The 18,223-nt window shown below is 43.8% G+C and overlaps 1 protein-coding gene across 1 annotated transcript in view; it reads right to left on the bottom strand.

The window, feature by feature from the left end:
* Positions 1 to 18,223, bottom strand: part of LOC137297347 (uncharacterized) — a 66,313-nt gene that overhangs the window by 7,844 nt on the left and 40,246 nt on the right. Inside the window, exons 7-21 of the mRNA XM_067829356.1 lie at positions 15,166 to 15,466; positions 14,610 to 14,797; positions 13,862 to 14,103; positions 12,453 to 12,708; positions 11,109 to 11,377; positions 10,107 to 10,350; positions 8,991 to 9,279; positions 7,968 to 8,158; positions 6,783 to 7,048; positions 5,350 to 5,446; positions 4,644 to 4,799; positions 3,243 to 3,564; positions 2,374 to 2,611; positions 1,389 to 1,566; positions 209 to 431 (exon numbers count right to left, since the gene is read on the bottom strand). Of these exons, the coding sequence (XP_067685457.1) occupies positions 209 to 431; positions 1,389 to 1,566; positions 2,374 to 2,611; positions 3,243 to 3,564; positions 4,644 to 4,799; positions 5,350 to 5,446; positions 6,783 to 7,048; positions 7,968 to 8,158; positions 8,991 to 9,279; positions 10,107 to 10,350; positions 11,109 to 11,377; positions 12,453 to 12,708; positions 13,862 to 14,103; positions 14,610 to 14,797; positions 15,166 to 15,466 (3,460 nt within the window). The remainder of the gene's footprint in view (positions 1 to 208; positions 432 to 1,388; positions 1,567 to 2,373; positions 2,612 to 3,242; positions 3,565 to 4,643; positions 4,800 to 5,349; positions 5,447 to 6,782; positions 7,049 to 7,967; positions 8,159 to 8,990; positions 9,280 to 10,106; positions 10,351 to 11,108; positions 11,378 to 12,452; positions 12,709 to 13,861; positions 14,104 to 14,609; positions 14,798 to 15,165; positions 15,467 to 18,223) is intronic.

Below are 18,223 nucleotides of genomic sequence, written 5' to 3'. Positions count from 1 at the left end.
GGTTTTTGTCCTGTCCAATTTTCGTTCCATGTTTTGAACGGAATGGGTAAACCGAACAACGATATTAACGATCTTATGTTAATGGTCCCAGTGGGTTCGTTATAACCATAGTTGATTTCACGTCTTTATCGCAGATGCACTACTTTCCCAAGCACAAATGTTTACAGATTCTATCTGCACAGCTATGACGACATTCATCGTAGTGTACCTGTTTCCTGTACCACAGCGACCGTGTGGTTGACGTAGTTCATGTTGCAGGAGAAGTCCACTTGGTCGTTGTAGGTGTTGACGGCGCGAAGGTGCGTCTTGGCCGCCGTGGCTAGTGTGATGACAGTGTTGATACCTTGGACCGTGGTGGGGACCTTGTAGGTGGGATGTTGCTGAAGTGTGACGGTGAAGGCGAGGACGTCGGTGAAGTAGAACGCGCCACACTGAAGGGGGAAGACAGGGAAAGCATGTTGTACTTTATCCCAGGTTAAATTGATTATTTCATATTGAAAAGAGAACGAGCGTAGTTTAACGCCGCTGTTAGCAATATTCCAGCAATATCAAAGCGGAGGACACCAGAAATGGGCTTCACACATTGTACCCATGAGGGGAATCGAACCCGGGTCAGGAACTGGGACATGACGAGAGAGTGTTTTATCTACTTGGCTTCCCTAACTCCCCTCTCCCTCACTAATTCCGACCTTAACCCCCGAATTCCGATAACCAGATACTAAATGTAGGAAGAAAACCATGGGTGACGTGATGGCGCTTTCAAGCCAAACATCATTATGTAGGAGACACGTAATGCCATTGCCACTAACAGTCGATTCTTTTACAAATTACCAAAATACGGCCCCATTATGATCTAAGTCAGTGAATAGTTGCCTTTACTGTTTTAAACCGGATTTGGAGCCATTCACTGTATGGTACGGACCATTGGTCAGTGTGACGGTTTAGAGTAATGGCGTTAGGGAGGTTCTGTGGGAGGCTGTGATGGGAGGTTCTAGCATACGTTTTTGTTTGTTTTTTAACGTAGCACTCAGCATTATTTCGGCAACATGGCGGCAGTCTGTATGTAGTGCAGTCTGAACAAGACAGTCCAGTGATCAACATCATGATCATCGATCTACGCAATTGGGGTACGATGACATGTGTCAGTCTAGGCCGCGAGTCTGACCACTAGTCATTAGTCACGTCTTACGACAAGCATGGGCTGCTGAAGATCAGCTCTAACCCTAATCCTCAAGGGTTTATAGTACACAGGCATAGGGATTCAAGGAAGGATAGGTGGTGATACCTAGCTGCATATTTGAGATCGGATTGAATTGCGGTGTATTGATCGACTGACAGACACCGGCGGGATCAAACATCGTTATTGATGGATTACGAGTGCTACCTACCCGAAGCTTCATCATGTTATCGTCGTGTGTTTCCGAGCAGTCAATTCTGCTGTCATTGAGGTTGGTTAGGGAGCTAAACTGTAGAAATGGGGGGAAAAGCAGTAACGCAGTCATGTTGATGCTCTCTGCCGTCGACTCGTTGTCGTGTCGCAACAGGCCGTTGATGACAACTTGGGTGCTGGAAACATAACATTGGATTGGTAACTTGGGTGCTGTGAAAATATAATTGAACTGATGACAACTTTGGTGCTGGACACATATCAACAAAAGGGTGACAAACTATCTGTTTGAAACGTGTCGTTGGATTAGTGACAACTGTTACAAACGCCATTGTTGGAAAGTTGAACATCATTAGTTCGATGACAATGACAACATATTAAGGTTGGAAATGTATATCAGCGTCAAAAGACTGATGATAACACGTGTGTCAGAAACAGATATCAAGAGACTTGATGGCATATCGTTTTTTACAGAATATACATTTTGTGGGCTAGAAATAATCATCAGATCACTTTATGTAAACCATAGATGGAGTATCAGCAATTCAGTATCCTCGCTGATTTGGCTGACACGTCATCGGTTCCCAAATGTGCAGACTGATGCTCATGCTGTTGATCACTGGATTGTTTTGTCCAGACGAGATTATTTACAGACCCACGTCATATAGCTGGAATGTTGCTGAGTGCGGATTAAATCTAAACTCACTCACTGTTTATGTGACATTCTGTGAATGTTATCCTAATGTCTGCATCAGCACTATGTCTGCAAAACCTTATGCGTGTGACAATACATGCACCTTCTGTGGTTAGGCTTTGAGTAAGCCTAACGTCTTTACAGACGTCTTTACGTCTTTGCCACCCGTCTTTAATATGTTTTCATGTCTCGATGTACATATGGCGCACGTTCATACGTAACGCTCAGTCAGTACATACAAAACTGTCAATCAGTCAGTCTGGTTTTACGCTACAACAAAGACGGAACTCACGTGGTAGAACCAGAATAGTCCACTTCTCCGGTAAACTCAATGCAAGGTTTCTCAGTCCCGTCTCGCATCGTAACGACCTTGTACTCCAGGATTACAATGTATATTCCTATTTTCACGCCAAGGCTGATCCAATGCTCGGAATTGTTGGTGTTCGCCAAGGAGTCAGCCATCACCACTGTCAGGTCCATGCTGATGATATCATCCTCATACTGCTGTTGGTCAATACGATGAGTCGAACCTTCATTAACAAATACAATAAACTACTGATTACATAATCCCAAAGGTTGGCGATGCATTTTTGCGAATGACGCATCTTAGCCGTAATGAATTCACTTCAAGGACACCCGTTACATCGGGGCAATAGGAGTGAGTGAGTTTTGATTTACGCCGCTTTATCCCAGTATCACAGCGAGAGACAACAGAAATGGGCTGTACCCCTTTGGGGAATCGACCACGGTGTTAGGCATGACTAGTGAACGCTTTTAACCACAAGGCTGCTCCACCGGCCCATGGACAACAAGATCTCTGAAACTGTTTGCTGCTTTGTAGTTTTACGCCGCACCAACAACATTTCAGCTAAAAGACGGCGGTCTGTAAATAATCGGGTCTTGACCAGAAAATCCAGTGCTAGTGCTCAAAATCATCAGCATTGACCTGCAAAACTAGGATAAGATATGATGTACCAACCCAGTCGGAGAGCATGGTCACCCGATCCCGTTAGTCGTCTCGTACCATGAACATGGGTTACTGAAGGTCAGTTCTAACCTGGCTCTTCAAAGGGTCTCTCCTAGCCTGCGCATTTCTAGTACGACAATGGTTAAAGCTATAATTGCAAACCACGAGTCCCAGTGTGGGATTACTGGACCCACCTGCGTTAGTTACGATGCCCATATCTATGTATGCCTTGTCTATCTGTGACGTATTGCGCGTAGATTTCTCAGTGATGGTAAGTTCTTCAGAGTAACCATAGCCAGCTAGATTGATGCCACTTCCGGTGACCTTGATGCTTTTGAAGGTCATGACGGCAGAGTCGTTTACAGGAAGATCGACGTCGAATTTGACAATGGTGGTAACAAATGGAGGAATGATAAGCTGGATAGGGATGGTCTTCTCCTCGTTAATCTTCATATAGAGAGGATCTTCCGTCACATTTACTTTGATTGCCGTATCGTTCGACAGCGTCATGTTCTCCTGAAGGAGGACACATCACACACATAAAACATTATTCACAAAAATGTTTCTGCCATTATCTATTTTATCTAATACTATAATGAGCGTAGAGTTATGTTTGGACAGAAGTCGTTCCGATATATGCCATTTTCTTCTTCCTTTCATTTCAAGGTACATTATATCGAAATTTTCAGATTCCGTTCTTATTCAAGATAAAGTGTAAATGCTTCAACATTCGAACTGTCAAATTAGCTTCTTTAATTTGCAAAAGGAAGCCTTGAACTTTATACACTATACTGAACACATGTCACAAATTTTAAGCACAACTGGGAATGTACACTTGTTGCAATGGAATAATGTTCCAGGATTTCTAGAAAGTTTGACAAGGTAAATGTCATTAAGCGTCTTCTGTACCTTGGCTGTTGCTGTATAGATGATGGACATACTACACCGCTGACACTCATCCAGCCCGTTCTACCAAACTCACATATCACGATGACAAGTTATTTTTTCTAGTTTTTTGACTATGCTGTTTGCTTATATTCCGTCATATACGCACTTGTAAGTACGTAGGGCACCGTGTACACAGGCCCTCGTGTCATTGCGAAGATTAAATATTTTATTTCTTAAAAATATGAATATTTTGAGATGACAGATTTGAAACGCTTCATGGTAAAGTGTTTCAAGTCGGGAGTCATCTCAAACTGTTTATATTTAAAAAAGAAAACTCTTTAATCCTCGAAACGGCACGGGCCTGTGAACGTGTAAGGAATGTGTGTTTGTTAAACTTTGTTTTGTTGTTTGTTATGCCTGCAGTCAGGAAAATCCCAGCTACATGACGTCAGTATAGCGACTGTGAGCATCAAACTGTTGTCATGTAAGAAAGGGAATGAACTGGTGAATTCTAAGTTTAAATATCTTTTTTTTGACAAAGCGATACGGAATGATACATGCTGAAGAATATGTATATCTATAATAGTGTCAGAAAGTAGAATTGAAACAATATATCCGAATATGAACAGGTTTCCGTAAAATAGCTTCAGTTGGGCATTGCCGACGGCGTAAACAAAATTCACGTGAACACCTCTCCCTGTACTCACCGGTAGGATGTCTGTAAAGCTGTCGACGATGGTGAGGTCGTGTTGCACGATGGCGATCTGCTGGTTGTTGGTATTAAGGCTGCCACTGAGCGTGATCTTGTCCCCGGGGTTGACAGTTGCATTCTTCAGTACCCGGATAACAGCCTCCAAGCGGATCTACAAACACGCAAGGGTGACTGGTGAGTGAGTGGATTAAATGCCACTTTGAACGATATTCCAGATGTCAGACAGCTGTGGGATGAAAACCTTAACTGGGGTAAATCTACTACCACTTTGGTGAAGCCAGTTATCGGGTGTGGTGGAACCTCGCACTTTTTGAACTGGGTCCTTTGCTGTTACTACTGTGGTCTATCATGCCGGCAAGGTCTGGTGGTGAATATTCGTATTATCCCATATGTCAGTAAATGAATGATCTTTCCCAAAAGGGGCCTTGGAGTAGCCTGGTGGTTAAAGCGTCCCGCCGATGACCCGGGTTCGATTCCCCACATGGGTACAATATGTGAAGCCCATCTCTCGTGTCCCTCGTTGTGATATTGCTGAAATATATCTAAAAGCTCACTCACTTCTTCCAAAGCATTATCCGTTTTTGGTCCTTGATCTCTAATCCCTTTAATGTTTTGAAGGATCAAGACAATGATGATAAACACATTTTCAAAGTAGAGTAGAAGTGTTTCAGAACAGAAGACGTGAAGTAAATATCCCTCACCCTGTTAGCCATGGAGTCAACCTTCTCCAGCCCGATGTTGCAGACAAATCCTAATCCAATCGAAGCAATGGCGAAGTCGCTGTTCGTCCCCAAGGTTCTGCAACGACATGAATAGAAGCTTTCATTCATAAGAGATTATGAAAATGCAAAAACGAAAATCCCAGACCAGTATGTACTATTTTGTATCAGATGGGTTCGTACACGGACATTGTAACAACAAGGTGATACATCTGACACAGGCATCACTCATGGTATCAAATTTATTATACAAACGGGTCTCTCACAACCGACCAGATTTCAGTGTGGGTTTTTAAATTACACCTATTTTAAGATATATAATTTTTAGCGGTCACTTTATACCATCAAGTTTAAACCTTAATAATGAGACACTGGTTCTGTGAGTAAGCTCATTCTCAATTTTACACTCAAAGAGCCACAAAGGTAATTAAACTGAGGAAGTAGGTACACAATCCGTCTTTGGTTGGGGTGTCTGACGAATAGATCTGTCGTCAGGTTTCACATACAGCTGCGGTTTCCACAGTGTAGCGGCTGAACATGAACGCCTAGAACCAAACTATTCAGTCACCCGTGAAGACCCGGAAGATCTTCAGTAACCCCTGCTTGTCGTAAGAGGCAATGAACGGTATTGGGTGGTCAGGCTCGCTGGCTTGGTTGACACATGTCACCATATTCCAAATAAGAAGGTCGATGCTCACACTGTTGATCACTGGATTGTCTCATCCAGACTCTATTATTTACAGTTCGCCTCCATATAGCTGGAATATTGCGGAGTGCTTTGTAACAGTAAACTCACTCACTCACAGTTGCTTGTTAATGGAGGTCCTTCTAGCACTGGCAAATGATACTATCTTGCGCACTCTGTTCACTTAACATGACCGCCAATTCAGGGTTTCGAACAAGCGAGTATTTGCCAGTTCCGGGTACAGGCTGCTGAATATTACACTGTTGTTTACGGTATCTTTTCAGATATTGAAAGAAAGATACAGTCGTCTTCCAATGAGATGGGTAAAGACTTCACCAGATGATGAGTTGCAGGTGTTGCTGAAGACGTCGCAGATGTCAGTGATTATGGTGATGTGTTTTCTCTTGGAACTGGCTCCACAAAGCGAACTCAGGATTATGGAGACAGTACCTTCCAAACTTTACACTCACTGACCTAAGTTTGTCGTAATACTCATGAAGTTTCGTGGAACAGGGCCCAGACGGGCAGAATCGTAATGTTGAATTAGGATTTGGTTGTCATTGATTGAAGAAGGGGTCGGAACTATGCCGTATTCCCATCACATGTGCTTCACCGTTTCTGGTGTCTTCAGCTGAAGGATTGCTGGAATATTGCTAAAGGTGACGTAAACATCAGCCTACTCTATGACCATTCGTTACAGTTTCAGTTCCCCTCTGAATCAGAATCTTACCTGTTAACATAATCAACGGTAGTCTGAGAGTGAGAGAGACAAGGCATATTGTCTCCCTTTTCCAACAGCCCCATATAGCGGACCTGAAGAACGTCTTTCAGAGCGATAGGGGCCATAACCTTAGCGGTCAGTTCCTGAGTCACCGACAGAGGGACGAAGATGTCCAGAAATATCCTCTTGGCCTGCCCCTTGTTGATTTCGCTGGAGTTGTCGGTGTTGGTGATCGGGAGGACCCCAATGGAGATAGTGGAAGCGTTGTTCACAGTCTGCAGAATGGAGGTTCGAGGTGAGCATTCAAAAATCAGTAATGTGGTATGCGATTTATTCCGATTGAGCTCCGTGTTTTAAACCGACAATACATGTTTCGGTATGAGCATAAGAATATCGGCTCTTGTTGGTAAAGTTTAAAAGTCTTAAACCGAGTTTTAACTAGTCAGTTGAGATGCGGTGAAGCCCACATGGGCATTCGGAAAACATCGACATTATTTTTTAAAATTCCGTCAGATTAAAATAATCGAAGAAATATCGCTGAGTAAAAAATCAGAACAAGTTGTCCGATTATTATCACCAATAGAACAGCAGACTGAACTTGCCGATCAACCTGCGATCTGTCCTGGGGATGGTGTAATCACTACTGTGGAACACACAAAACAAACCATAGTTACTCCATGGTTATGTGTTCAATACGTGTACCATAGCTGTGTCTTACGTTCGGTGTTTCGGCGACCATTTTCAGATCACTAACGTTTTTAAATATTCGTCAATTTCAGTCTTAAAGTGTAAACGTTCTTTTGCCTGCCATTTTAGTACATTAGTGCTGTTGCTAACTGAGTAATTTCTGTTCTGAATCATCAATCATGACTTTTCAAAGTCTCTATTTACATGATAATACTAAATGAGAATAGAAACTAACACTAAACTCGCATTTCCTCCTACAACGGAAACACAGTTAACCAGCAAATAGGGTATCACGTGCCAAGGTTCAGTTCCGTTAGACGAATCTGACAACACTTTTATTACGAAAAATCATTCATGGGCAGTCGTACCTAGAGAGAATACAAAATTTCATAACATCTATGTGTATGCAGGGAAACAAATAGATTAATTTGACATCTCGGTCTAAGGAAAATTACGTCGCGGGAAAAAGTCAACATATAATGCGTTTTTTGTGTCAAATACACCCACCGTGTTGATGCCCGCGGTGCTGGTGGTTGCCTGAACGGTTACAGTCTGGGAATTTGTCTGCGTTCCGTAAGTGGTCAGGATATTGAAGTCGTGGTTGCCGCCGTCGGCAGCGTCTTTCGACAACTGGACGACGATTTCTACCATGACGGTGTTGTCATCGAACGTTGGGGACGAGATAAGCGTTGAGGTGCCTGAAAAGAAAATATAATTACGACTTAATACCAGTATTTCTATGTAATTTGACTCTCCATATCTTTTTAAGGTTTGATATTTGACTTGACTATTAGCCAATCACACAGAGGCATTTTAGAAGTTAAGGTGAACAAGAATGAAAATAATTCTATGGCTTCTCTATTCATTGAATAACGACGTTTCGACATAGATTCACTTGCTTGACAATGACATTAGAATCTGACCTTTCACAGAATAAGTAAGTTGCATATCCACAAAATATATCTTCATCCTTAAAACACAAACTGTTATGAACATATCAAGTGAGTAAGTTTAGTTACCCGCCATTTTAAACATTATTTCAGCACGCTCAGCGTGTGGGACACCAGAAATGGGCATCACGCATTGTACTCATGTGAGGAATGATCCTCATCAATCAAAAATTGTGTTTTGCTATAAAAATATAAAAACTCCGCGAGAACACTGCATGCTGGACACTGGACGTCTAATGGGAGAATCATTTTCCATTGAACATGGTAGCATCGATATAAATGATTAACTTCAGTGCATTGGAGCTTAAAGCCTGTTCATAGTAGTTTCCCTTCCTTACTGTAATGCTGTAGCTCTAAAGTCAGATTTCATAATCCACTGGCTACGGATTTAGTGTCTGTCGTACATTTTTATTGTCAGACGCAAAGCGTCCTGTTTTCTGAACTCGCACTTTGTATAGAATAAAGTGGACGTGGTTCAATTGTCATATCGTGATTTTCACCTCCAACTTTAAATTGTTTGTGTATTATGTGTGCTCAGACACAGAGAAAGACCAGTCATGGGGTCAGGTACTATACTTACCGACATTGGAGAATATGCCCATATCCAGTGAAGCTTTATTGTTAGGACCAGTTGGGGAGTCCTTTGACAGCACGTTCTTCACGTCTTCCTTGACGCAAGGCAAGTTGTAACCCTTTGCGATGATGCGAACAGAGCAAATGCTGAGTTTGGCGTCGCTGGTGGTGACGTTGACGGTGTAATAGGCGCTGTCGGTGGGTGCAGTTTTGATGATGAGGGTGTAGACTGCAGCGTAACCCACCGGGGTCTGTGCGCTGCCGTTGTTTACATACGTTATGTACGGCGGTGTAACCTGCAATGATAGCAGTGAGTGAGTCAAGTGAGTCTGACACCGTCACATACCGCGTTTAAGCCCAGAGTATTGACCACCGCTACAAAACGCCTCTGCGCCCAAACTACTGCAGCCGCATCCCGCCTCTACGCCCACAACATTGACCTGCGTGCTACTGACGCCTCTACGCCCACAACATTGACCTGCGTGCTACTAACGCCTCTACGTCCATAGGGCGGTGGGGTAGCCTGGTTGTTAAAGCGTTCGCTCATCACGCCGAAGACCCGGGTTCTATACCCCACATGGGTACAACGTGTGAAGCCCATTTTCTGGTGTCCCCCGCCGTGATATTGCTGGAATATTGCTAAAAGCGGCGTAAAACTAAATCCACATCTACGCCCATAACATTGACCTCCCTGCTATTAACGCCTCTACGCCCATAACACCCCACCCCCACCCTGCCTGCTACTAAAGCCTCTAGGCCTAGAGTACTGCTGCCGTATCCCGCCTCTACTCCCATAACATCGACCTCCCTCTCACTAGTGCCTCTACGCCCAGAGTATTGACCAGTGCTACTTACCGCCTCTAAGCCCATAACATTTACCCCCTCCTACTTACCGCCTCTCAGCCCATAACGTTTACCCCTCCTACTTACCACCTCTAAGCCCAGAGCTCCGACCCCACCTATTTACCGCTTCTACGCCCAAAACATTGCGGCTACATCCCGCCTCGAAGCCCAAAGGATTGACCACCCCCACCCCACCTGCTACTAAAACCTCTAGGTCTTGAGCATTGCCTTCTGCTAAATACTAAGTCTGAACCCAGAGCATTGCCCCACAACTACTTACCGCTTCTAAGCCGGTAGTGGTCAAAGCATTGAGCCCCAGCTGCCCCACCCACATCATTTTCTCGGAGAACATGACCCCCGCGCTGATCCAGTGCTGGCTGGCGTTGGTACTGAAGGAGGAATGGTCATGCAGTTGCACCACTGTTTCCAGGACCAGCTTGTCCTCGGCCGTATCGTTTGTCACCTCGAAGTTGCACAATGAAGCCAGGTTGATGATAGTTCGATCACTCAGACCCTCCACGTACCTAAAACAGGGAGTGGACTGCAGCTAGTGGGTGAGCTTTGCCACGCGAGCTCCGAGTTCGATTCTCTTCATAGCTTTATTTACTGGTGTTCCCTGCCGTACTGGAACAGTGCTGAACTCTTTTAGCACCAGTCTACCCCACGTACCCGCTTATCAAGTCAAAAAGAGTCCTGTGTCGAAATTTACAATACTTCGAGAAACGACGCAGTCGCAAATAGTGATTAAATAACGGAACTCAAGGACAAGAATGTATTCAGTCAAAAACTGATGTGTACAATGTGAAGGGATCTAAGTGTTAAAAGTCCAGTTTCGACACAATAATTGTAACAGACAAACGATTAGTAAATAAAACGAGTCTGGACCAGAGAATCCAGTGTTACAGATCATGAACATCCATACGCAATTTGGATACGATGGAATGCGTCTACAAACTACAGGCATGACCACGCGATCCTGTTAGTCGCCTCTCACCACAAGCATAGATGGTTGGTGGCCCTACAATTCGGATATGGTCGTGCAGATACACCTACATCTTGTCTCAACCTTTCCAAAATCAAGGTAATTCCATAACTCAGTTCCAACCCTGTCACTCTCGGTGACTTGCTTGAAAGCAAGATATCGTCCTCCGATATGTGGACCATTTGCATGTAAGTTATGGTCAGACTACGTTAGACCACCGTCACACAGGTTGACAACGCGACGTTAGTCGACATACATCTGACGTTATCGTCAATGGGAACAGCACGTCACCTTACTTACTTGTACGCGTATTGTACAGCTTTGTTTATAACAGATTTCGTTGCACAGGGAAGGTTCCTGCCAGCAGAGATGACTTCCGTCCTACAAATAGTTATCGGGGAGTGGCCGTCGCTGGCGGTGTCGTTGGGCATGATGAACTCGATGTCCATGACGGGGAGTAAGACATTTCTAGCTGTGGTTATTTCAAGGGCTACTTTACTGGCGCTCCCAACATATACGTTCTCGCCGCCGGACGTATATTGCATCTTCATTGTGGGAACACTGTCATTCTGAAAACAAAATCCAGAGTAAGCGAATGATTTGTTGAATTTCATTCAACGTCGCGATGAAAACAGAATCAGGGAGTTTGACGAAACAGTGGTCGATACTGCGAACATCGAGACACGTTCTCAGGGTCACCAAGTAGGTCATTGGCGTGAGTTGAATGTTCCTGCAATATCTACAGTCAGTGGGCATTTTGGCCATCCGATACATAAATGTGATGGGTCAGTTATTTGTTAAAGTAAAAGGACTATTCACGACAAGCTTGTATTCGCGTGTCTCATACACAGCCCTGTATGATTACACAGTGCCATTTACAAAGTGGTCAGTTGTAACATATGTCATACTTGGGATTACACCTTATTAGTAAAGTACAAATTCTAGTACTTTTTTGGTTGAGTCCCATCTAGGATTCGAACCCTCACCCTCAGTGTCAGGCATCTAATCGCCAACACAAAATTAGCCTCCTAACCCGCTTGTGGAAGTCACGGTGGCTGAGCGGGGTAGGCGGCTGACTTTGTGCGCTGGCGCTTAGGTGCCTGACTTCAAGGGAGACGATGCAATGGGAATTAACCTTGTTTCACGTTTCGCTTACATCTCACCGATGTACAATAAATTTGCAGCTGTATACCCACAGGTTTACGCTCCCAATTCGTCAAACACAGTACAATTGTCTCCGTTCTAATTTAACTCGTTTACACTGTTCCGCGTGAAAGAAATTCAGTATTTAAACCAGGTCAACGTTCCTCTAGGTCAAAGCTTAATCATATCACTCATTTAACTTGCACACTGGCAAAATCTGACAATGATGAATATGTCATAGTGTTATAGCTAAAATGGATGGACTTGTCATGAAACTGCCCTCTGGTTATCAGAAATGAACGGACCGCTGCAAATGATAACGGCCCGCTGATTCCGACGGGCCATTAACAGTTCTGTTGTCAAATGACCTTTGATAACATTCTGTTTACACCTTTTTGAGAAGTGTGGGTGGGTGGTGGTGCACATTCTCCATTCTTACCAGAGTTTCAATGGCCATTTAGCAAAATTTCAGGACAAAAGGGAAGGGGGAAGGTAGCCTACCGCGACATCAGCAATCGGTGACGCAGCCTCAACGTCAATGGAAACTTGTCTGAGTTGTATTCTGGTATCTTCCACATACAAGCCTAAGTCAACATTGTGCGGAGCGCCAGTTAACGATATGTTTGTTCCTTTGACCAAGACTTGAAATTTAATCATGTTGGAATCAGCAGTTGTGTTAATAGATGACCACTGCCCGACGTTGGTGACTCGCTTCAAGTCCAAGATAGCAGAATCTACAACCGTTCCACCTTCTTTCCTGAAATGATAACATAACCAGAATGGTAACGTACAACTACATAGCGCAGAGAACATCTAGAAACAAAACCGTTGTTGATAGTATGAAGGATATTGCGGTAGGTATAAAGTGGCTGACAGTAAGAACTCTGAACGGTGTGGTACTTCACACTTCACAACCGGTAACAGAGGCCATGGTTGGACCAGTTGGGTAAAGTGTTGAGTTACGCCCCTTTGGCAAGCCAGACACCTGTGATCGTGGTTTCGATTTTCGTTTCACCCGCTTATATATGTAGGGTGGCCATAACCTGCGTGTGCTTGTGGAATTCACTAAAGGGGTGAACACTTTCTTCACACATCAAATTGACAAGTTTTGACAGGACTAAGGGCTCAAAGTCGAATCCAATCTTGACTCATCCACTCAATGTATCAATGGTTATTATTAGATGACGTTTGTTGGTACAGATCCAAAGGACATGATATACACATGCCATGTGCCATCACTTTGCTTTTGCAAACATGAGCCTTGGAGCTTAACCAGGATCCGCTGATCCGAGGTCCGATTCCCGGCAAATCCTCGATTCTTCATGGTCTAACACTTAGTTTAATAGAACAAACCGAAACCCGGTTTACTGCGTCAACTACGGTGCTCGCGTGCATCAACCTGACACGCCCAGACATACTGCACGTTGGTCCAAACCAAAAGCACACTCACTCTCTCACTTATTCACCCACCGCAGCGTTTCTACTCTAAATTAATGTACAATAAAATCCGAAGAAACAGAAACTATAACAACACTTTCTCCATACTTCGAAGTTTGCGTGTTGACGTTTGTGGCTTTGAATAAACTACTACCTCCATCATCATAATTATCATAATCATCATAAATTATGCTTTGTCGTTTATTTTGTTGCGGAATCTTACGGTTAGATGAAAACAATACATAGATGACAATGGCATGAATTCTAAAAACAGAAATTAAACAAAGCCTGTGTATAACTGCCCTCTTAGTGATTCGGGGAGGTGGGCAGCTAAAACGTTCGTCCTCACGCCAATTCCTCACGTGGGTACAGTATGAGAAGAAAACCCATGTGTCTGGTGTACCCTGCCGTGATATTGCTGGAATGTTGTTAAAACCGCTCGATAACTAAACTCCCAGTTATTCCTTTCCTACCTGATTTTATACTCCGCTTCAAGTTCAAGGTCAACGCATGGGAGGTGATTGCCGGCGAAGGACACCCGCACGCTGCACACTTGCAGCAAGGGGTTTTGGGAACCATCCAAAGGCCCCAGCACTTCAAGTTTGTAGGAATTCGTAGAAGATTCCGGTACCTCTACCACAGCTTCAATGATGACGGGCTTATTCTCAGATGTCTTCTCAGTCACTGCACTTGGCACTGGGAAGGTGACCCCCGTCTTGGTTAAAGATAAATGGATAATTTACAGATCAATAAACTGTTTTCACTGCTTTTCACCTAAACTGTTCAATACGATGGTTAGTATAACGGTCCACGTATCAGTGTGCGGTTTTCATTCTCGACTCCCTGGGAAATATACAACAAACGCTGACTGTGTAGCGGTTAACAACCATCCTACCACACCTTGTGCTGTATAAAGTGAAGCAACCGAAGACCCGGGTTCGATTCACTACAAGGGTACAATGTGTGAAGCCCATTTGTGATGCCTCCTGTGGTGATATTGCTTGTATAATTCTAAAGGCGGCGTAAAACACTACTCATACATCATATACTGCATAAGTTTTTAAGGAAAAACACATCTTCGAGATTTATACTGCAAAGCTACAAATGCCAATCTATGTTGCGTGATACGAGAAGAACTATTTCGAAAGATCAAGTCCAGATAAGCCACTGGAGATTAGCTCAATGCTGTGACGGAAGCGAAGATGTAAAACGTCTACTTACTGAACTTCCGGGTACTTTGGCAATGACGGTGATCTTGAGCTGCCCTGCCCAGATCTGGTTGGTTCCAATCTCCAGCGCGGCTCCCAGCCAGTAGTCCTGTCCCACAAATGAATCGTCCTCGAATAGATGAGCTACGAACTCAAGGGTCAGGCGATTGTCTGCGTCTGAATTGCCAGCCTCCCTCATACCTGGATTAAGGAACATTATTTGATTTATGATGCGACATACATGTCATGTGCATTAGGTACCCGTGAGGATCTGTGTTACAATTTGTCTTCAACAACTCATGCTTGTTGGAAGGGGCGATAAACGGGTGGCCAGGCTCACCGACTTGGTTGACATATGTCATCGCATCTCACTTGCACAGATCGATGCTCATGCCTTTGATCACAGGATTGACCGCCTCCATACAGCTGCACTATTGCTGAAGGACAACAAACATCAACAGCTCATATCGGGGTTAATGATGTTGATGATCCATGAAGGTAGTACAGTAAATACAATTATTACCTAACGATCTAAATACATATGAAGTCAATGTCTGATGGAGTTTTACCTTTATTGATAGCCTTGCCAATTTCAAGGTGTGCCCGAGAGTTGCCCTTGACATTGCCTTCTTTGTGAAGCGTGTGAGTGGGGGATGTTATGTCGAAGCCGCAGTCGTAGTTGACGGCGACGTCCTTGCCCTTTACAGCGCAGATTGACATGACGTTGCTGGTATTGAGGGGAGCAAACGCGTCAAAGCTGAGTGTGACTGCTGGGTACGGCATGTATATATCCACCCTGAATACAGCCGAACTTCCGATGCTCATCTGGTCCGGACCGGTAAAGTTGATGGTTGGTGTCGCTGAGAATGTCTGTGAAGAGAAACGTACATATTTAATGTTGTTTTACGCTGAACTGGCAACTGTCCGAATCGAAACTTTGATGAGATTTTTTTTGTGGAAGAACCCTGAAGTATTTTACAAATAACGTAAAATCGCATAAGTATTATAATGACTAGGTCCTCTGTAATACAGGATGGTGTGTTTAGCTCCAACACAAGACGTGAACGCATTCATCACCTTGACTCGCTAGAGTATGAACGTTTTAGGATTGGGTTTCAGCTACATTCGTGTCCAAATTCGGGAAAACGTATCTCCCTTTATGATTTACTGGAGGTATATTTAATAAAGGACGATTTCTGTATGTTCTCAGCGTTTAAGTCATGAACCTTTTCTGACGGATTTGGTACACGGCCCACATGCTCCATTTCCCACATAATCTCTACAGGAAAAGCCTCCTACAGAAGTTCCTGATTGTGAAGGCCAAGGCAGTTCTCGGAGATTGTGCTGCTTTTCAGGAGGCAACTCGAGCCTTGTGAGGATGAGCATTATCCTGTTAGAGATATCAATCCTTGGTCACACAGACATAAAACCTAATCTCAGTAACCGATACCTGCCAAATTACCCTCAACAACTAACGTGGCTCTCCGAAGTGCAATTGTCAATCCCATATTATTACGGGGCCAACTCCAAAGTGATCCCTGTCCATGAACATGACGTTTTCCAGGACGTTTGTAAACGCGTTGACGTCCGCCACAACAGGATATCTTGACAACAGTGTTCAGCCACAATCGAGGTTAACAAACATGATTTCGACACTAACTTTGACAGTTTTCTCTATGACGTTGTATCAGTATTGGGCGGAGTTCGAGACGAGTTCGTATCCCATTAAGGTCGTAACCATCACTGCATGGATGGATATCAACCCTGAAATGGTCCGAGCGGTGGCCACAGCATTATGGAGCCTCTGTCAGAGATGGGTCACTCGTATCTATCTGTCCTGTCGCAGTGGGGTCAAGGGTGGAGGTCTTGCACGTGGGCGGGACTTCATGTTTTCATTTTTTTTCTTTTTAATAACGTCTCCGCTGAGCTGAAATAGCGTTTCGGTTTCAATAGAAATGTGCCGTTATCTGACGTCGACGCATTCCCCCACGGATCATCCCATTAACCTAATGATGTCCTAGAGTACTGAATGTTGTTCATTAGTGGTATAATTTTGTGAACGGTCAAACGTCAAACAATTCAGTGTACCAAATCGACAACGGTTTTGGGGTTTTTTTTGGTTTGTTTTGTCATTTATTCGTTTCACGCAACAGGGCCTGTTCCCGGCGAGACGGCGCCCAGTTTACTTCCGAAACCAAATTTACGGTGACAAGCGTATATTCAAGAGCCATTTCTGGTTTCAAATAGCTTGTGTTCATTTCAATTAAATATTTACTGTGCTGATCTGTATTTGAGTGCACCACAGTTCCATACATATTTTGATTTCCTATGTCCACATGTTTTTTTGCGTGGACTGTAAAAAAGGATGGGTCACCTAAAAGCTTGGACTGTGAAAAAGGATGGGTCTCGTAAAAGTTTTTCTTTTCGTCATCACTTGTAATTTCACGACCAGCTTCCGTTTCCTGCATGGTTACGCCCATGGTAATCAAGTTACATTATTACTCGTGTAGCAAGCCTATGGTAACCATGTTACATTAATACTCGTGTAGCAAGCCTTTGGTAATCATGTTACATTATTACTCGTGCAACAACAATCCATTGCTAAATACAGTTCTCTCAAAACATTGCCACACGCACCTGCATAATCGTGATTTGTTTAACAACAATCAAAGAACTTCCTAATAGGCGCACTTTATTATTCCCATTGTGGCCGATGTAAACTTATGGGCAAAAGAAAGTTTAGGTCATGTTGAAGATCAGCATAGTAACCTTTTATGGCAAGCATAGGGTGCTGACGGTCTGTTCTATCCCGGACCTTCACAGGTCTGAAGATCAGTGAAACAGAAACAACACGTGGTTTGGATTTTGTAATAGATGTAATGTGTAGCAAAGTCAGTTGCACCTTGTGAGTACAAATCATCACCTAGTTGAAAGAACGTAAAGGTGACAAAAGACATTCAAACAGTCAGGGGGTAAGTATCAAAGTTACAGTGTTGAAACATCAACGTTACAATGGAAGGCCAGGGTAGGACATTAACGTTATTCTGATTAAGCGAATTTCTCGTTGCTATAGCTATATGGGGAGTTGCATTGCCTAAGTGAAACAATACACGATTTGGTAGATTGATCAAGAACGGCGAGACAACAGACTGCAAGACTTGATTCTGGTAACATTGAAATTCCCCTGAATAACGAACAAGGGTGGTGTTTGGTCGCCAAGAACGGCGAGACAACAGACTGCAAGACTTGATTCTAGTAACATTGAAATTCCCCTGAATAACGAACAAGGGTGGTGTTTGGTCGCCAAGAACGGCGAGACAACAGACTGCAAGACTTGATTCTGGTAACATTGAAATTCCCCTGAATAACGAACAAGGGTGGTGTTTGGTCGCCAAGAACGGCGAGACAACAGACTGCAAGACTTGATTCTGGTAACATTGAAATTCCCCTGAATAACGAGCAAGGGTGGTGTTTGGTCGCCAAGAACGGCGAGACAACAGACTGCAAGACTTGATTCTGGTAACATTGAAATTCCCCTGAATAACGAACAAGGGTGGTGTTTGGTCGCCAAGAACGGCGAGACAACAGACTGCAAGACTTGATTCTGGTAACATTGAAATTCCCCTG

Source organism: Haliotis asinina, chromosome 9 (genome assembly GCF_037392515.1).
Source record: "Haliotis asinina isolate JCU_RB_2024 chromosome 9, JCU_Hal_asi_v2, whole genome shotgun sequence".
Lineage (NCBI taxonomy): Eukaryota > Metazoa > Mollusca > Gastropoda > Lepetellida > Haliotidae > Haliotis > Haliotis asinina.
The sequence above is the reverse complement of the archived record's forward strand: the minus strand, read 5'-3'. Positions and strand labels throughout refer to the sequence as shown.